General features: G+C 45.3%; 1 protein-coding gene across 2 annotated transcripts in view; it reads left to right on the top strand.

Moving 5' to 3' along the window:
- The first annotated feature begins 17 nt into the window (after window positions 1-17).
- LOC138661499 (class I histocompatibility antigen, F10 alpha chain-like) overlaps window positions 18-22,114 on the top strand; it is a 51,098-nt gene continuing 29,001 nt past the window's right edge. Inside the window, exons 1-3 of one of the 2 annotated variants that reach the window (XM_069746224.1) lie at window positions 18-168; window positions 3,647-3,910; window positions 16,001-16,279. In XM_069746224.1, coding sequence (XP_069602325.1) covers window positions 117-168; window positions 3,647-3,910; window positions 16,001-16,279 — 595 coding nt within the window. In that variant the 5' untranslated portion in view covers window positions 18-116. The remainder of the gene's footprint in view (window positions 169-3,646; window positions 3,911-16,000; window positions 16,280-22,114) is intronic. The other variant, XM_069746223.1, reaches the window with a different exon arrangement.

Here is a 22,114-nt window from a genome sequence, read left to right as displayed (position 1 = left end):
GCACCTCCCGTCCAATCAGAGCTGAGCCCTGCACATTGCCTGTGACACTGGTTGTGTTTGTTTCTCGTGATACTTGAGGTCTTCTCCTCAGAGCCCCAGCTCAGGGCAGGACGAGGATGACGTCTCCCCTCACTGTGCTGCTCCTCTATGTGTCTGCGGTGTATTCCGGTGAGTATGGAGGCGACCACTGATTGTACCGTATATTACAGGTTATTACGTCCTATCTATGTCGTGTGTCGTCCAAAAATCCAGGGAAGCTTCAAGTCGTGTGCGCCATAGTGAGGAAAACACAACACAAGTGTGTAATAGTGCGAGACTGTGTTATAATAGACAACACCTGTAATAAGTTATAATGTGCAGGAGACAAATCTGAGACAAAGTGTGCCCACCCAACACTGATCATTACAGAAAGGAGCGTACATTACACCCTGTACACGGAGGGGCGTACATTACACCCTGTACACGGAGGGGCGTACATTATACCCTGTACACGGAGGGGCGTACATTACACCCTGTACACGGAGGAGCGTACATTACACCCTGTACACGGAGGAGCGTACATTACACCCTGTACACGGAGGAGCGTGCATTACACCCTGTACACGGAGGAGCGTACATTACACCCTGTACACGGAGGAGCGTACATTACACCCTGTACACGGAGGAGCGTGCATTACACCCTGTACACGGAGGAGCGTACATTACACCCTGTACACGGAGGAGCGTACATTACACCCTGTACACGGAAGAGCGTACATTACACCCTGTACACGGAGGAGCGTGCATTACACCCTGTACACGGAGGAGCGTACATTACACCCTGTACACGCAGGAGCGTACATTACACCCTGTACACGGAGGAGCGTGCATTACACCCTGTACACGGAGGAGCGTACATTACACCCTGTACACGGAGGAGCGTACATTACAGCCTGTACACGGAGGAGCGTGCATTACACCCTGTACACGGAGGAGCGTGCATTACACCCTGTACACGGAGGAGCGTGCATTACACCCTGTACACGGAGGAGCGTACATTACACCATGTACACGGAGGAGCGTACATTACACCATGTACATGGAGGAGCGTACATTACACCCAGTACACGGAGGAGCGTGCATTACACCCTGTACACGGAGGGGCGTACATTACACCATGTACACGGAGGAGCGTACATTACACCCAGTACACGGAGGAGCGTGCATTACACCCTATACACGGAGGAGCGTGCATTACACCCTATACACAGAAGAGCGTACTTTACACCCTGTACACGGAGGAGCGTGCATTACACCCTGTACACAGAGGAGCATACATTACACCCTGTACACAGAGGAGCGTACATTACACCCTGTACACGGAGGAGCGTACATTACACCCTGTACACAGAAGAGCGTACTTTACACCCTGTACACGGAGGAGCGTGCATTACACCCTGTACACAGAGGAGCGTGCATTACACCCTGTACACAGAGGAGCATACATTACACCCTGTACACAGAGGAGCGTACATTACACCCTGTACACGGAGGAGCGTACATTACACCCTGTACACGGAGGAGCGTACATTATACCCTGTACACGGAGGAGCGTGCATTACACCCGATACACGGAAGAGCGTACTTTACACCCTGTACACGGAGGAGCGTACATTACACCCTGTACACGGAGGAGCGTACATTGCACCCTGTACACGGAGGAGCGTACATTGCACCCTGTACACGGAGGAGCGTACATTACACCCTGTACACGGAGGAGCGTACATTATTATTATTATTTATTGTTATAGCGCCATTTATTCCATGGCGCTTTACATGTGAGGAGGGGTATACATAATGAAAACAAGTACAATAATCTTAAACAATACAAGTCATAACTGGTACAGGAGGAGAGAGGACCCTGCCCGCGAGGGCTCACAATCTACAAGGGATGGGTGAGGATACAATAGGTGAGGGTAGAGCTGGTCATGCAGCGGTTTGGTCGATCGGTGGTTACTGCAGGTTGTAGGCTTGTCTGAAGAGGTGGGTCTTCAGGTTCTTTTTGAAGGTTTCGATGGTAGGCGAGAGTCTGATGTGTTGTGGTAGAGGGTTCCAGAGTAGGGGTGATACGCGAGAGAAATCTTGTATACGATTGTGGGAAGAGGAGATAAGAGGGGAGTAGAGAAGGAGATCTTGTGAGGATCGGAGGTTGCGTGTAGGTAAGTACCGGGAGACGAGGTCACAGATGTATGGAGGAGACAGGTTGTGGATGGCTTTGTACGTCATGGTTAGGGTTTTGTAGTGGAGTCTCTGGGCAATGGGGAGCCAGTGAAGGGATTGACAGAGGGGAGAGGCCGGGGAATAGCGGGGGGACAGGTTGATTAGTCGGGCAGCAGAGTTTAGAATAGATTGGAGGGGTGCGAGAGTGTTAGAGGGGAGGCCACAGAGCAGGAGGTTGCAGTAGTCAAGGCGAGAGATGATGAGGGCATGGACTAGGGTTTTTGCAGATTCATGGTTGAGGAATGAACGGATTCGTGAAATATTTTTGAGTTGAAGTCGGCAGGAAGTGGAAAGGGCTTGGATATGTGGTTTGAAGGAGAGATCAGCGTCAAGGATTACCCCGAGGCAGCGAGCTTACATTACACCCTGTACACAGAGGCGCGAACATTACACTCTGTACACGGAGGAGCGTACATTACACCCTGTATACAGAGAAGCGTACATTACACCCTGTACACGGAGGAGCGTACATTACACCCTGTACACGGAGGAGCGTACATTACACCCTGTACACGGAGGAGCGTACATTACACCCTGTATACAGAGAAGCGTACATTACACCCTGTACACAGAGGAGCGTACATTACACCCTGTACACAGAGGAGCGAACATTACACTCTGTACACGGAGGAGCGTACATTACACCCTGTATACAGAGAAGCGTACATTACACCCTGTACAGGGAGGAGCGTACATTACACCCTGTACACAGAAGAGCGAACATTACACCCTGTACACGGAGGAGCGTACATTACACCCTGTACACAGAAGAGCGAACATTACACCCTGTACACGGAGGGGCGTACATTACACCATGTACATGGAGGAGCGTACATTACACCCAGTACACGGAGGAGCGTACATTACACCCTTTCTCCTCCATATATTTCCAAACTAATCTCCCGATATCTTCCCTCCCGTAATCTACGGTTCTCCCAAGACCTCCTTCTCTCCTCCACACTTATTCGCTCCTTAACCAATCGCCTCCAAGATTTCTCCTGAATATCCCCCATCCTCTGGAATTCTCTGCCCCAACACATCCGGTTATCCACCATATTTGGATCCTTCAAACGGAACCTGAAAACCCATCTCTTCAAAAAGCTTACAGCCTGTAATGACTACACGGCCACCTCAACACCATTGGAGCTCCTGCAATCCCTGACCTACTGTCCCCTTCCCCACCATCCTGTAGAATGTAAGCCCGCAAGGGCAGGGTCCTCTTCCCTCTGTACCAGTCTGTCATTGTTAGTTTGTTTACTGTAAAGGGATATTTGTATTTTGATGTAACCCCTTCTCATGTACAGCACCATGGAATTAATGGTGCTATATAAATAAATGATAATAATATAACCAGTGTTGTATGTAACACTCTCTATTTCTCTCTCAGACAGTCATTCTTTGACTTATTACACCTTGGGAGTCTCAGCCCCGGGATATGGGCTGCCTGAGTACTCCATACTTGGGTATCTGGATGATCAGCTGACTGAAAAATACACTAGCGATACTTTAAGGCGCGTCCCCGTGACTCAATGGATGAAGGAGAATGAGAAACAGGAGTACTGGGAGAGATGGACACATTTCAGTAAAGGAGATGAAGCTCTCTTTAGACATGAAGTAAAGCTATGGAAGAAGATATTTAATCACACCGGAGGTGAGATGCAGAATGTCCTCCATATTCACTCATATAATGTATGCATTTTACTGGGTTTATTAAATATGATTCTGCCATAGAGAACTATAGCGGATCACACACATTGTAGCACCCTTTTCCCAAAACTCTGTTTAAGGTGTTTGTACTCTGTTACCTCACAGACTAAAAAGCGAACTTAAGTAAAAGAAGGTGGCTTCAGCATCCAACAATCAAATTGCATTAATATAATAATCACAAAGGCTGGAGACACAAAATCGGTCTGATTTCGATGCAGGAGAGTCGGACAAGTGTAATGCAAATTGCAAATCTCTTCACTGACTCCCAATTTCCCAGCGTATCCAGTTTAAATTACTAACACTGACCTACAAAGCCATCCATAACCTTTCTCCTCTGCATATTTCCACACTTATCTCTCAATATCTTCCCTCACGTAATCTCCGATCCTCCCAAGACCTCCTTCTCTCCTCCACGCTTATTCGCTCCTCACTCAATCGCCACCAAGACTTCTCCCGAATATCCCCCATCCTCTGGAATTCTCTGCCCCAACACATCCGGTTACCCACTACTTTTGGATCCTTCAAAAGAAACCTGAAAACCCATCTCTTCAAGGAAGCTTACAGCCTGTAAAGACCACACGGCCACCTCAACACCATCGGAGCTACTGCAACCCCCGACCTACTGTCTCCTTCCCCACCATCCTGTACAATGTAAGCCCGCAAGGGCAGGGTCCTCGCCCCACTGTAAGTGATATTTGCATTTGGTTGTAACCCATTCTCATGTACAGCACCATGGAATCAATGGTGCTATATAAATACATAATAATAATAATGCGTTTTTATGCGAGTACAATCTGATTTTTCACACCTCGCATCCGATTTACATCCGAATGCAGTGCGATTGCTATCAGACTGCATTCAGGCAGCTACAGTAAAATCACACTGGCAGGTTAGAAAAGAATAGATATATACACATAAAATACATATATAGACACACTCACCCTTGTGTCTGACCGTGTACAGAACATACCACAGCTCCCAGGCTAGGGCGGAAGCAAAAGACAATACTGACAATACAGCAGGAGATCGCAGAGGATACATTTTGTGAGGTAAAATATTTTTTAAAAACAGTCAGTGAAATATTTTACCTCACAAAATGAATCCACTGTGATCCCCTGCTGTAATGTCAGTATTGTCTTTTGCTTCCTCCCCTGCCCACCAGGAGATGTGGTATGGAGATGTCAGACACAGACAATTTTTAAAATGAACTTTTGTTCGTGGGAAAACCCCTTTAATGTGACGAATGATTCACTGCACCTGCGCGTAATTCGCGCAGGCGCAGTAAATCAGACCGCCACCATCTTTGTATAGACAGGTAGCGGCGGTCACATTAAAACTGCGCATGCGCTCCTCCTGTACAAAGATGGCGGCAGACAGTGAATCATTCGGCTGATCCCGGCGGCGGCGTGTTTGCGCCGGTGTTCCGCTGGTGATACCGCACAAGAGGCTGCGTGAGTGTGTGTGTGTGGTGCATGCCGTGTATAGTGTGTGTGTGTGTGGTGTGACGGTGTTCCGCTGGTGGTACCGCGCAATGGGTTGGTACCACCAGCAGTTTCCATCTTGAGACACCCATCACTTGGGTGTCCCAATATGGCAGTCGGTGAACTTCCTCCGCTTGGATTTCTGGGATACGGTGACATCTGGACAGAACAGGAAATGAAAACATTACAAGGCAATTATATTAATAGACAATATGGTGGCCCGATTCTAACGCATCGGGTATTCTAGAATATGCATGTCCACGTAGTATATTGCCCAGTCACCTAGTATATTGCCCAGTGACGTAGTATATTGCCCAGTCACGTAGTATATTGCTCAGCCATGTAGTATATAGCAGAGGCACGTAGTATATTGCCCAGCCACGTAGTATATTGACCAGCCATGTAGTATATAGCAGAGCCATGTAGTATATTGCCCAGTTACGTAGTATATTGCCCAGCCACGTAGTATATTGACCAGCCATGTAGTATATTGCCCAGCCACGTAGTATATTGCCCAGCCACGTAGTATATTGCCCAGCCACGTAGTATATTGCCCAGCCACGTAGTATATTGCCCAGTCACGCAGTATATTGCCCAGCCATGTAGTATATAGCAGAGGCACGTAGTATATTGCCCAGCCACGTAGTACATTGACCAGCCATGTAGTATATAGCAGAGCCATGTAGTATATTGCCCAGTTACATAGTATATTGCCCAGTTATTGAGTATATTGTCCAGCCACATAGTATATTGCCCAGTCACGTAGTATATTGCACAGCCACGTAGTATATTGCCCAGCCACGTAGTATATAGCAGAGGCACGTAGTACGGTATATTGCTCAGTCACGTAGCATATTGCCCAGCCACATAGTATATAGCAGAGCCATGTAGTATATTGCCCAGTTACGTAGTATATTGCCCAGTTACGGAGTATATTGTCCAGCCACATAGTATATTGCCCAGCCACGTAGTATATTGCCCAGCACAGAGCCACGTAGTATAGAGACGTAAAAAAGAAAAATAAACATATACTCACCTTCCGAAGGCCCGTTGGAAGTCCTGCTATACTTACCATCCGCCGCCTTTGCTGCTCCTCGCCACGCTCCCGGGACCGCTCCATTGCAAGCGGCAAGGTCCTTGTCGTGCAGGACCTGCCGTGACGTCGCGGTCACATGACCGTGTAGCGGTCACATGACCGTGACGTCACGGCAGGTCCTTTTCGCGCAGGCACAGAGGACTTGTGATGACGTCGCGGTCACATGACCGTGACATCATGGCAGGTTCTTCTGCCACACCATCCGTGCGACCGGAACGTGCCGGTTGCATCGCGAGGAGCGGGAAAGGCGGCGTAGGTGAGTATATAATCATTTTTAATTTTTTTAATTATTTTTAACATTCGATGTTTTTACTATTGGCGCTGCTTAGGCTGCGTCAATAGTAAAAAACTTGGTCACACAGGGTTAATAGCAGCGGTAACGGACTGCATTACACCGCGGCATAACGCGGTCCGTTACCGCTGCCATTAACCCTGTGTGAGGGCAGACTGGAGGGGTGTATGCGGGCGCCGGGCAGTCAGTGTGGGGAGTAAGGAGCGACCATTTTCTTCCGGACTGTGCGCATCGCTGATTGATCGCGGCAGCCATGACAGGCAGCTGCCGCAACCAATCAGCGAACGAATAACTGTTACAGACAGACAGACAGAAGGACAGACGGAAGTACCCCTTAGACAATTATATAGTAGATGTGTATATAGCGATTCTATTCTAACCTGTCAGTGTGATTTTACTGTATGTGGCACATGAGTTGCCGGCTTTTCAAATGCGATCGGTGTGTAAAAATCGGACAGGACTCGCATGGTGCGAGTGCTGTGCGATTTTTATTTTTTTTTTTCTCACACCCATAGGCTTCTATTGTGGGATGTGTCCCGAATTCTGATTACATTTGCAGCATGCTGCAATTTTTTTTCCAGCCCGATCTTGATCCGGTCAGAGCTGGAAAAAAACACAGATGAACACACAATGATAGATTAACATTGGTCCAAATTCAGTACAATTTTTTATCGGATTGCATTCGTCCGATTTCATCTCAAGTGGGAATGAGCCCAAATACAGAAACGGTAGCAATGTTTTGAGCCCTAGTATAGATCTGGATGTTTCATCATCCCACTTTTGTCATTAGTACATCTACATGATACTGAAGCCTGATGCTCTTTCAACACTAAGAAAGAAGAGTCGTAGAATTCTGGAAATCACAGGAGGGATAGACATGCTAATCATATATAAATTATGAAAAAAAGGTAGCAAATTTATCCAAACATCTCAATGTATTCAGTCTCGAGACTGAGCCATGTGCAGAAATCCTGGGACTTCCAACCTTGGCTGCTATCAGTTGAGGTTATTAATGGTTGTCTGAGGAAGCTTCTGCCACTGAATGCTCTTGGGTAAATCATCAAAATCCACTGCTGGCAGCTTCTGGGTAATCAAGGACTAATGACGTCCCTGATGTACCCGATGAAGACAAGTCTGGAGACGCTGAAGCCATGAGAGCACATTTAGGCCACTCAGGGTGCTCACAGTAACACCCCAACATGTGGCCAGGTATTGTCATGCTGAAATCTGCGCCTTGAACATGTTTGAAAAATCAGTGCAACACCAAGCTGTTTGTGACCTGGAATGAAGACTAGAGGGGTCTGGCTACTGTACATTAAGTCACTTGACACCATAATCCTCAGATTAGGATTGGTATGACGTTCCCTTGTGAAGGGTGTGGTTCATATGGTCTCCGGACTAGTCACTGGCTATCATTGCATCCAAGACAAGAGCAGGGCTCATTGCTAAAGAGAACAGACCTCCAATCCAACTTCCATTACAGTCTTGTTCTGCACCATGATAGCTTTTCAGAATGGTGTGAAATCAATGTAAAACCTGTACCTGGACAACTTGTAGCCCAATGTCATTCAAACACCTTTCGATGGCTTGTTTAGACACTGCTTGACGCTTTAAACTTGATATGTTAAGTCCAATTTCATTTTCAGTACATAATGGATCATTATGCGACATTCTTCTAATCTGACGGTCTATGCAGAGGTTCTCATCTGTCCTTCTCCTCCTGTCATTCCAGTTCATCATTGTTCTCCCAACCACTGTGACAGGCAACATTGAACAGTGCTGACAACTCGGCCTATACGTGTAGCGATCTGTCGGAGGGAGAAACCAAGGTCTCTCAGTTCAAGTATTCTGTGCTTGTCTGTTTGCGATAACTAGAACATTGAAAAACGGGAGGCATCACATAATCATAATAACAAGACTATCTGATTTTTGTAGTTTGATTTGCAAATCTTAGCAACACCTGCTAGTTCCTTGATTTGCATAGCCTTATGCATGTCTTTTTGCAGTTGCAATTTCTATGTCATACACATAATTGACATAGTTACTGTCATGGCCCAAAGTCTTGGCATCCTTGAAATTGTTCCAGGAAAGTACTTCTCCCAGAAAATTATTGCAATTACAGATGCTTTGTTATACAAATGCTTATTTATTGGAGCAACAAAAAAGACAGAAAACATGCAAATTGGACATAATTTCACACAAAACCCCCAAAATGGGCTGGTCAAACTTGTTGGCACCCTCAACTTAATATTTGGTTACACACCCTTTGGAACTGCAATCAATCGCTTATTATAACCATCCACAAGCTTCTTACACCTCTCAACTGGAATTTTGGATCACTATTCTTTTTCAAACTGCTCCAAGTCTCTCATATTTGAAGTCGCCTTCTCCCAACAGCAATTTTAAGATCTCTAAACAGGTGTTCAATGAGATTTAGATCGGGATTCATTGCTGCCACTTCAGAACTCTCCAGGGTTTTGTTTCCATCAATTTCTGGGTGCTTCTTGAACTATGTTTGAGGTGAAACCCAGCTTTATGACACTGGGCACTACGTTACAACTCCAGATCCTTTTGTAATCTTCAGATTTCATGATGCCTTGCATCCAATCCAGGCAACTAGTGCCAGAGGCAGCAACACAACCACAAAACATCTTTGAACCTCTGCCATATTTGACTGTAGGTACTGTGTTCTTTTCTTTGTAGGCCTCCTTCCGTTTTCAGTAAACAATAGAATGTGTTATGTTTGCTAATGACAGGTGTTATGAAGGCAATCCAGAGACACAGTGTGCTTAGCGATCAGAGCGCACACAGTGATCTGACAAATACCCAAAAATACAAGAACGAGCTCTGAGACGTGGAAACTCTGTAGACTGCACACCTGATCCTATCCTAAACACAACTAAAAGCGGCTGTGGATTGCGCCTAACAACTACCTAGGCAACTCGGCACAGCCTAAGAAACTAGCTAGCCTGAAGATAGAAAAATAGGCCTGACTTGCCCCAGAGAAATTCCCCAAAGGAAAAGGCAGCCCCCCACATATAATGACTGTGAGTAAGATGAAAAGACAAAACGTAGGGATGAAATAGATTCAGCAAAGTGGGGCCCGATATACTAGGACAGCGAGGACAGTAAAGCGAACTTTGCAGTCTACAAAAAACCCTAAAGCAAAAACCACGCAAAGGGGGCAAAAAAAAAACCCACCGTGCCGAACTAACGGCACGGCGGTACACCCTTTGCGTCTCAGAGCTTCCAGCAAAACAAAAGACAAGCTGGACAGAAAAAAAGCAACAAAATAGCAAAAGCACTTAGCTATACAGAGCAGCAGGTCACAGGAACAATCAGGAGAAGCTCAGATTCAACACTGAAACATTGACAAGGAGCAAGGATAGCAGCATCAGGCGGAGTTAAGTAATGAAGCAGTTAACGAGCTCACCAGAACACCTGAGGGAGGAAGCTCAGAAGCTGCAGTACCACTTGTGACCACAGGAGTGAATTCAGCCACAGAATTCACAACAGTACCCCCCCCTTGAGGAGGGGTCACCGAACCCTCAACAGAGCCCCCAGGCCGACCAGGATGAGCCGCATGAAAGGCACGAACAAGATCGGAAGCATGAACATCAGAGGCAAAAACCCAGGAATTATCTTCCTGAGCATAACCCTTCCATTTAACCAGATACTGGAGTTTCCGTCTAGAAACACGAGAATCCAAAATCTTCTCCACAATATACTCCAATTCCCCCTCCACCAAAACCGGGGCAGGAGGCTCAACAGATGAAACCATAGGTGCCACATATCTCCGCAACAACGACCTATGGAATACATTATGTATGGAAAAGGAGTCTGGGAGGGTCAAACGAAAAGACACAGGATTGAGAACCTCAGAAATCCTATACGGACCAATAAAACGAGGTTTAAATTTAGGAGAGGAAACCTTCATAGGAATATGACGAGAAGATAACCAAACCAGATCCCCAACACGAAGTCGGGGACCCACACGGCGTCTGCGATTAGCGAAAAGTTGAGCTTTCTCCTGGGACAAGGTCAAATTGTCCACTACCTGAGTCCAGATCTGCTGCAACCTATCCACCACAGAATCCACACCAGGACAGTCCGAAGACTCAACCTGTCCTGAAGAGAAACGAGGATGGAACCCAGAATTGCAAAAAAATGGAGAAACCAAGGTAGCCGAGCTGGCCCGATTATTAAGGGCGAACTCAGCCAACGGCAAAAAGGACACCCAATCATCCTGGTCTGCAGAAACAAAACATCTCAGATATGTTTCCAAGGTCTGATTGGTTCGTTCGGTCTGGCCATTAGTCTGAGGATGGAAAGCCGAGGAAAAGGATAGGTCAATGCCCATCCTACCACAAAAGGCTCGCCAAAACCTTGAAACAAACTGGGAACCTCTGTCAGAAACAATATTCTCAGGAATGCCATGCAACCGAACCACATGCTGAAAGAACAAAGGTACCAAATCAGAGGAGGAAGGCAATTTAGCCAAGGGCACCAGATGGACCATTTTAGAAAAGCGATCACAGACCACCCAAATGACTGACATCTTTTGAGAAACGGGAAGGTCAGAAATGAAATCCATCGAAATATGTGTCCAAGGCCTCTTTGGGACGGGCAAGGGCAAAAGCAACCCACTGGCACGAGAACAGCAGGGCTTAGCCCTAGCACAAATCCCACAGGACTGCACAAAAGTACGTACATCCCGTGACAGAGATGGCCACCAGAAGGATCTAGCCACTAACTCTCTGGTACCAAAGATTCCAGGATGACCAGCCAACACCGAACAATGAAGTTCAGAGATAAGTTTATTAGTCCACCTATCAGGGACGAACAGTTTCTCCGCTGGACAACGATCAGGTTTATTCGCCTGAAATTTTTGCAGCACCCGCCGCAAATCAGGGGAGATGGCAGACACAATGACTCCTTCCTTGAGGATACCCGCTGGCTCAGATAAACCCGGAGAGTCGGGCACAAAACTCCTAGACAGAGCATCCGCCTTCACATTTTTAGAGCCCGGAAGGTACGAAATCACAAAGTCGAAGCGGGCAAAAAATAACGACCAACGGGCCTGTCTAGGATTCAAGCGCTTGGCAGACTCGAGATAAGTCAAGTTCTTATGATCAGTCAATACCACCACGCGATGCTTAGCTCCTTCAAGCCAATGACGCCACTCCTCGAATGCCCACTTCATGGCCAGCAACTCTCGATTGCCCACATCATAATTACGCTCAGCGGGCGAAAACTTCCTGGAAAAGAAAGCACATGGTTTCATCACTGAGCAATCAGAACCTCTCTGTGACAAAACCGCCCCTGCTCCAATCTCAGAAGCATCAACCTCGACCTGGAACGGAAGAGAAACATCTGGCTGACACAACACAGGGGCAGAACAACAACGACGCTTCAACTCCTGAAAAGCTTCCACAGTAGCAGAAGACCAATTAACCAAATCAGCACCCTTCTTGGTCAAATCGGTCAATGGTTTGGCAATGCTAGAAAAATTACAGATGAAGCGACGATAAAAATTAGCAAAGCCCAGGAACTTTTGCAGACTTTTCAGAGATGTCGGCTGAATCCAATCCTGGATGGCTTGGACCTTAACTGGATCCATCTCGATAGTAGAAGGGGTAAAGATGAACCCCAAAAATGAAACTTTCTGCACACCGAAGAGACACTTTGATCCCTTCACAAACAAAGAGTTAGCACGCAGGACCTGAAAAACCATTCTGACCTGCTTCACATGAGACTCCCAATCATCTGAGAAGATCAAAATGTCATCCAAGTAAACAATCAGGAATTTATCCAGATACTCACGGAAGATGTCATGCATAAAAGACTGAAACACAGATGGAGCATTAGCAAGTCCGAACGGCATCACTAGATACTCAAAATGACCCTCGGGCGTATTGAATGCAGTTTTCCATTCATCTCCTTGCCTGATTCTCACCAGATTATACGCACCACGAAGATCTATCTTAGTGAACCAACTAGCCCCCCTAATCCGAGCAAACAAGTCAGATAACAATGGCAAGGGATACTGAAATTTAACAGTGATCATATTAAGAAGGCGGTAATCAATACACGGTCTCAGCGAACCATCCTTCTTGGCTACAAAGAAGAACCCTGCTCCCAGTGGTGATGACGATGGGCGAATATGTCCCTTCTCCAGGGATTCCTTCACATAACTGCGCATAGCGGCGTGTTCGGGCACGGATAAATTAAATAATCGACCTTTAGGGAATTTACTACCAGGAATCAAATTGATAGCACAATCACAATCCCTATGCGGAGGTAGGGCATCAGACTTGGACTCTTCAAATACATCCTGAAAGTCCGACAAGAACTCTGGGACCTCAGAAGGGGTGGATGACGAAATCGACAAAAATGGAACATCACCATGTACCCCCTGACAACCCCAGCTGGATACCGACATGGAATTCCAATCCAATACTGGATTATGGGTTTGTAGCCATGGCAACCCCAACACGACCACATCATGCAGATTATGCAACACCAGAAAGCGAATAACTTCCTGATGTGCAGGAGCCATGCACATGGTCAGCTGGGCCCAGTACTGAGGTTTATTCTTGGCCAAAGGTGTAGCATCAATTCCTCTCAATGGAATAGGACACCGCAAAGGCTCCAAGAAAAACCCACAACGTTTAGCATAATCCAAATCCATCAGATTCAGGGCAGCGCCCGAATCCACAAACGCCATGACAGAAAACGACGACAAAGAGCATATCAAGGTAATGGACAGAAGGAATTTGGACTGTACAGTACCAATGACGGCAGACCTAGCGGACCGCCTAGTGCGCCTAGGACAATCAGAAATAGCATGAGTGGAATCACCACAGTAGAAACACAGACCATTCAGACGTCTGTATTCCTGCCGTTCAACTCTAGTCATAGTCCTATCGCACTGCATAGGCTCAGGTTTAACCTCAGGCAATACCGCCAAATGGTGCACAGATTTACGCTCGCGCAAGCGTCGACCGATCTGAATGACTAAAGACAAAGACTCATTCAAACCAGCAGGCATAGGAAATCCCACCATGACATCCTTAAGAGCCTCAGAGAGACCCTTTCTGAACAAAGCTGCCAGCGCAGATTCATTCCACTGAGTGAGTACTGACCATTTCCTAAATTTCTGACAATATACTTCTATATCATCCTGACCCTGGCACAAAGCCAGCAAATTTTTCTCAGCCTGATCCACTGAATTAGGCTCATCGTACAGCAATCCGAGCGCCAGGAAAAACGCATCGACACTACTCAATGCAGGGTCTCCTGGCGCAAGAGAAAATGCCCAGTCTTGAGGGTCGCCGCGCAAAAAAGAAATAATAATCAAAACCTGTTGAATAGGATTACCAGAAGAATGAGGTTTCAAGGCCAAAAATAGCTTACAATTATTTTTGAAACTTAGAAACTTAGTTCTATCTCCAAAAAACAAATCAGGAATAGGAATTCTTGGTTCTAACATAGATTTCTGATCAATAGTATCTTGAATTTTTTGTACATTTATAACGAGATTATCCATTGAAGAGCACAGACCCTGAATATCCATGTCCACACCTGTGTCCAGAATCACCCAAATGTCTAGAAGGAAAAAAAAAAGTGAACACAGAGCAGAAAAAAAAAAAAAAAAAAATGATGTCAGAACTTTTTCTTTCCCTCTATTGAGAATAATTAGTTTGGCTCCTTGTACTGTTATGTTTGCTAATGACAGGTGTTATGAAGGCAATCCAGAGACACAGTGTGCTTAGCGATCAGAGCGCACACAGTGATCTGACAAATACCCAAAAAATACAAGAAGGAGCTCTGAGACGTGGAAACTCTGTAGACTGCACACCTGATCCTATCCTAAACACAACTAAAAGCGGCTGTGGATTGCGCCTAACAACTACCTAGGCAACTCGGCACAGCCTAAGAAACTAGCTAGCCTGAAGATAGAAAAATAGGCCTGACTTGCCCCAGAGAAATTCCCCAAAGGAAAAGGCAGCCCCCCACATATAATGACTGTAAGATGAAAAGACAAAACGTAGGGATGAAATAGATTCAGCAAAGTGGGGCCCGATATACTAGGACAGAGCGAGGACAGTAAAGCGAACTTTGCAGTCTACAAAAAACCCTAAAGCAAAAACCACGCAAAGGGGGCAAAAAAAAAAACCCACCGTGCCGAACTAACGGCACGGCGGTACACCCTTTGCGTCTCAGAGCTTCCAGCAAAACAAAAGACAAGCTGGACAGAAAAAAAGCAACAAAATAGCAAAAGCACTTAGCTATACAGAGCAGCAGGTCACAGGAACAATCAGGAGAAGCTCAGATTCAACACTGAAACATTGACAAGGAGCAAGGATAGCAGCATCAGGCGGAGTTAAGTAATGAAGCAGTTAACGAGCTCACCAGAACACCTGAGGGAGGAAGCTCAGAAGCTGCAGTACCACTTGTGACCACAGGAGTGAATTCAGCCACAGAATTCACAACAAGAATGGCTTGGTCTCATCTGTCCACAAGATGCTTTCTAAGAAGGATTTTGGCTTACTCACGTACATTTTGGCAGACGGCAGTCTAGCTTTTTATGTCTCTGTGTCAGCAGTGGGATCCTCCTGATTCTCTAGCCATAGCATTTATTTCATTGAAATGTGGATGGATAGTTTGTGCTGACACTGATGCACCCTGAGCCTGCAGAACATCTTGAAATTCTTTGGATTCTAACATCTAGAATATTGTTGCAACCTTTCATCAATTTTTCTCAGCTGTGCACGACCAGAGAGATTAGCTACCATGCCGTGGGTTGTAAACTTCTTGAATATGCGGCTCACTGTGGACAAAGGAGCATCAAGATCTCTGGAGATGGACTTGTAACTTTGAGATTGTTGATATTCTTCAACAATTTTGTTCTCAAGTCCTTAGACAGTTCTCTTCTCCATTTTGTTTTCCATGCATAGCGTGGTTTCAGGTATGATTTTCATATTGCCCACACCTGTTACTTGCCACATATGAGTGTGAACAAGCGTCACGTTCTTGAAACAAATACTTAATTTTCTGGAACAATGTTAAGGGTGCCAACACTTTCGGTCATGACTATATGCTTATAACCCACTTGTTGTAGATACATATAAATATTCTATGTAACCTGTTTCTTTTTGACAGATTTCCATTTTATGCAGGTGATGACCAGCTGTGAGCTGCGAGAAGATGGCAGCACCATAGGTTATAAGCAGTATAGATATGACGGAGAAGAGATTATGTATTTTGACGCAACAACAGGAACATTTATCCCGACTATGGCTGAGGCTCGTATCATCACTCAGAAATGGAACAGACAGGATCTTAGAATGAGGGAAGTAACCAAGATCTATATGGACAATGAATGTACTGAGAGGCTGAAAAGATTCATTGAATACAGGAAAGAAGATCTGGAGAAGAGAGGTAACCCAATAACTATAAATCGCATTATGGCACATGTGGTCATACAGTCTGAGCGTGGACTGACCTGGCCGCAGGTCTCCTGACCCAAACTTGACAACCTGATGGGCTAATATCTATGCACCCATCACCCCCTTTCCCCCATATCCCTGCTGTGGGGTTCCAGTGGGTTGTTGGCAGCTGGAGATCTACTGAAGACCCCTGTGCCTGTTATGTTATTTCTATGATGATCAGCATGTAGCCGGACTTCATAGGAGACTGATTTTTACTGTATACTGCAATACTGTGGTATTGTAGTATACCGCATAAGCGATCGAACTTTCGCAGATTCAAGTTGCCTAAAAGAAAAAAGTTTTCCAAACTGTAGAAAATAAATAAAAATTCAAACGAGCCCCCTTTCCCTAAATTCAAAATACAGTAAAAAAAAAAATACACATACGGTATGTGGTATTGCCGTATCTGTAAAATTCCAATCTATAAAAACATAAAATTAATTAACCTGATTGTTTAATGCCATAAAGAGAAAAAAAATCAAAATGACAGAATTGCGTTGTTTTTTTTAATCTCCGCAACAATCCAAAAAATGCAGTAAGAAGTAGTGTTGAGGGAGTGTACTCATTTTCCCAAGCACGCTGGGGTGACCTTCAAGTATTTATGACTGCTCGGAGATTTAGTTTTCTTCAGGGCAACTGAATGATTTACAGCTACTAGCCAGGCTGAGTACATGTGGGGGTTGCCTGGTTGCTAGGGAATCCCCACATGTAATCAAGCAGGCTAGTAGCTGTAAATCATCCAGCTGCCATGAAGAAAACTAAATCTCCGAGCAGTCATAAATACTCGGAGACCACCCGAGTGTGCTCTGGAAAACCCGAGCAACGAGTATACTCGCTCATCACTAGTCATCACTCAAAAGAACAAGCCCTCATACAGCTCCATTGATGGAAAACTTAAAATGTTACATGTTGGAAAATGTCAGAATTCTTTTTTTCACTTAGAAAAACAAACAAATTATGCATGTTTGGTTTCGCCATAATTGTATTAACCTGGAAAACAATATTGCCAGGTGCTTTGTACTAGACAATGAATGCTGTATAAACAAAACCCGAAAAGTAATTGCAGGGTTTTTTATGCAATTTCAATGCATTTGAATTTTTTTATTTTCTTCCAGTACATTGAATGGTGTTATTCAAAATCACAACTCGTCCGACAAAAAAAACAATTCCTCATATGCTAAGAGAATAGAGAAATAAAAGAAAAGTTATTGCTGTTGGAAGGGGGGAAGTAAAAAATGAAAACAAAAGAAAGTGAAAAATCACATGACTGGAAGAGGTTAAAATAGGCTTTTACGCTAAAATTATTTTAAAAACTGTCTGGCAATGTTTTTTTTTCTTCATATCACAATCTGTATTACTAAAAAAAATCTAAAAATTTTGCAATTTTCATCCTGCCCACAGAAGTCATTCTAGATTCCCTGATTGGTATTAACCAGGTCCCTGGTTTGTATTATTTGTTTTTGTGATACTACCTGGGTCTTTGATAATGTCTAACAATAACAGTAATGCAATATAGGTGCACTAGCTACACAGTTCATACGTTTTTTTTTATGGATGGCATACTTTGTTCTTAGATTCTCTCCTGCTCTGTTCCATGCCGTATTTCCCGTAAGCAGATGCATTGTAAGGGGTTCAGCTCTGGGGTCGGGGGGACGAAACCTTCTGAGTGAGCCCCTAGCCAGGTTTTCAACACTGTGCACCCTAATCGTGGAATAGGGGAACCTAAGCAGATGACCATGCTGTTACTGAAAATAAATCTCTATGTAAACACCAAAACTGATATTCCTGCCATATAGAGCCCATATATTGGTAGATACCAGTCTTGTAGAACAGGGACATACATAGGAAGCATGGGGCCCTGTAGAAGAAATTCTATTTGGGCCCAACTACAAAAAATAAATAATAATATTCGGTAGGGTCAGAGAAGAGCATATCCTACAACTTTGCAGCCCTTACAAAGTAATTTTGCCCCTATTAAATCCCTTTAGTGTTCCCACATACTAAAACTAAGATACCCCTTTCAGTATGATTCAAACAAATGTGCTCCACAAACAAAGTAAAATATCCCCATAGTAACCTCCACACACAAAGTATGATGACCCTACAGTACCCTCGCAAATTATACCCCACAGTGACTCCAACACAGTAAGATGGCCCCCATACACAGTATGTGTGATGATGACGTTGGGTGTCATGATCCCAATGGCAGGGGATCACAAAAAGGACAAGCACAGATACAAACAAGCTCTAGGGCGATGGAACCTGAGCTGACCGCGACCCTGAACCTAACACACAAATAAAAGTAGCCGGGGAACGTGCCTACGATGATCCTAGACGTCTCGCTCCAGCCGAAGATCTAACTTCCCCTATCAGAAGAAACACAGACCTCTCTTGCCTCCAGAGAAATACCCCACAGCAAATAGCAGCCCCCCACATATAATGACGGTGAAATGAGAGGAAAGCACATACGTAGTATGAAAACAGTTTCAGCAAAATGAGGCCCGCTAAAGCTAGATAGCAGAGGATACAAAAGTGAACTGCGCGGTCAGCGAAAAACCCTTCAAAAAACCATCCTGAAATTACTTGAACTCATGTGCCAACTCATGGTACATGAAAAGCAATTTCAGCCCACTAGAGCAACCAGCAGCAGAGAATCACATATCTGCAGGCTGGACTAAAAACCAAATTAAGCAAAACACAAAACAGGAAAATCCAAACTTAGCTTGTCCAGAAGGTTCTAGGAGCAGGGAGCAGAGGTAACAAGACACACTGGATACATTGATAACCGGCGAGGAAATGCCAGCAAAGCCAGGTTAAATAGGAAACTCCCATATGCTGATGGAACAGGTGGAACCCAGAAACCCAGGAAAGACAAGTCACCCAGTACCATCAGTAACCACCAGAGGGAGCCCAAAAACAGAACTCACAACAGTACCCCCCCCCTTGAGGAGGGGTCACCGAACCCTCACGAGAACCACCAGGGTGACCAGGATGAGCCCTATGAAAAGCGCGAACCAAATCATCAGCATGAACATCCGAGGCAACCACCCAAGAATTATCCTCCTGACCATAACCCTTCCACTTGACCAAATACTGGAGTTTCCGTCTGGAAACACGAGAATCCAAGATCTTCTCCACAACATACTCCAATTCTCCCTCCACCAGCACTGGAACAGGAGGCTCAAGAGAAGGAACAACAGGTACCTCATACTTCCGCAACAACGACCGATGAAACACATTATGAATAGCAAACGATGCCGGGAGATCCAAACGAAACGACACAGGGTTAAGAATTTCCAAGATCCTATAGGGACCGATGAACCGAGGCTTGAACTTAGGAGAAGAGACCTTCATAGGAACAAAACGAGAAGACAACCACACCAAGTCACCAACAAGAAGTCGAGGACCCACGCGGCGACGGCGATTAGCAAACTGCTGAGCCTTCTCCTGGGACAACTTCAAATTGTCCACCACATGACTCCAAATCCGATGCAACCTATCCACCACCATGTCCACTCCAGGACAATCAGAAGGTTCCACCTGACCAGAGGAAAAACGAGGATGAAACCCCGAATTACAAAAGAAAGGAGAAACCAAGGTAGCAGAACTAGCCCGATTATTAAGCGCAAACTCGGCCAGCGGCAAAAAGGTAACCCAGTCATCCTGATCAGCAGAAACAAAACACCTTAAATAAGTTTCCAAGGTCTGATTAGTTCGTTCAGTCTGGCCATTCGTCTGAGGATGGAATGCAGACGAAAAGGACAAATCAATGCCCATCTTAGCACAGAAAGTCCGCCAAAATCTAGACACAAACTGGGATCCCCTGTCAGAAACGATGTTCTCAGGAATCCCATGCAAACGAACCACATTCTGAAAAAACAGAGGGACCAACTCAGAGGAGGAAGGCAACTTAGGCAAGGGTACCAGATGAACCATTTTAGAAAAGCGATCACACACAACCCAGATGACGGACATTTTTTGAGAGACAGGGAGATCCGAAATAAAGTCCATGGAAATGTGCGTCCAAGGCCTCTTCGGGATAGGCAAAGGTGACAACAATCCACTTGCCCGAGAACAGCAAGGCTTAGCCCGAGCACAAACCTCACAAGACTGCACAAAAGAACGCACATCCCTCGACAAGGAAGGCCACCAAAAAGACCTGGCCACCAAGTCTCTAGTACCAAATATTCCAGGATGACCTGCCAACGCAGAAGAATGGACCTCGGAGATGACTCTACTGGTCCAATTATCCGGAACAAACAGTCTCTCAGGCGGACAACGATCAGGTTTAGCCACCTGAAACTCCTGCAAAGCACGTCGCAAGTCTGGGGAGACAGCAGACAAAATCACCCCATCCCTAAGGATACCAGAGGGCTCAGAATTTCCAAGGGAGTCAGGCACAAAACTCCTAGAAAGAGCATCCGCCTTCACATTCTTAGAACCTGGCAGGTATGAAACCACAAAATTGAAACGAGAGAAAAACAGTGACCAACGAGCCTGTCTAGGATTCAGACGCCTGGCAGACTCAAGGTAAATCAAATTTTTGTGATCAGTCAAGACCACCACACGATGTCTAGCACCCTCTAGCCAATGACGCCACTCCTCAAATGCCCACTTCATGGCCAAAAGTTCCCGATTACCAACATCATAATTCCGCTCAGCCGGCGAAAACTTTCTAGAAAAAAACGCGCATGGCTTCATCACTGAGCCATCGGAGCTTCTCTGTGACAAAACCGCCCCCGCTCCAATCTCGGAAGCATCAACCTCAACCTGAAAAGGGAGCGAAACATCTGGCTGACGCAACACAGGAGCAGAAGAAAACCGGCGCTTAAGTTCCTGAAAGGCCTCCACAGCCGCAGGAGACCAATCAGCAACATCAGCACCCTTCTTAGTCAAATCCGTCAAAGGCTTAACAACACTAGAAAAATTAGTTATAAAACGACGATAGAAATTAGCAAAGCCCAAGAACTTCTGTAGACTCTTAAGAGATGTAGGCTGCGTCCAGTCACAAATAGCCTGAACCTTGACGGGATCCATCTCAATAGTAGAAGGGGAAAAAATATACCCCAAGAAAGAAATCTTCTGGACTCCAAAGAGACACTTTGAGCCTTTTACAAACAAGGAATTGGCCCGTAGGACCTGAAACACCTTCCTGACCTGCTGAACATGAGACTCCCAGTCATCAGAAAAAAACAAATTATCATCCAAATACACAATCATAAATTTATCCAGATATTCACGGAAAATATCGTGCATAAAGGACTGGAAGACTGAAGGAGCATTAGAAAGTCCAAAAGGCATTACCAAATACTCAAAATGGCCCTCAGGCGTATTAAATGCGGTTTTCCACTCATCACCTTGCTTTATTCGTATAAGATTATACGCACCCCGAAGATCAATCTTAGTGAACCATTTAGCCCCCTTAATGCGAGCAAACAAATCAGTCAACAATGGCAAAGGATACTGATATTTTACGGTAATCTTATTCAAAAGACGATAATCTATACAAGGCCTCAAGGAACCATCTTTCTTGGCCACGAAAAAAAAAACCTGCTCCCAAAGGGGACAAAGATGGACGGATATGTCCCTTTTCCAAGGACTCCTTAACATAATCCCGCATAGCAGTATGCTCTGGCACTGACAGATTGAACAAACGACCTTTAGGAAATTTACTGCCCGGAATTAAATTTATAGCACAATCGCAATCCCTGTGAGGAGGAAGCGAACTGAGCTTAGGCTCCTCAAAAACATCCCGATAGTCAGACAAAAACACAGGAATCTCAGA

The sequence above is a fragment of the Ranitomeya imitator genome, chromosome 2 (assembly GCF_032444005.1).
Source record: "Ranitomeya imitator isolate aRanImi1 chromosome 2, aRanImi1.pri, whole genome shotgun sequence".
Taxonomy (NCBI): Eukaryota; Metazoa; Chordata; class Amphibia; order Anura; family Dendrobatidae; genus Ranitomeya; species Ranitomeya imitator.
Note: the sequence above shows the minus strand (reverse complement) of the source record. Positions and strands in the feature narration are given on the sequence as shown.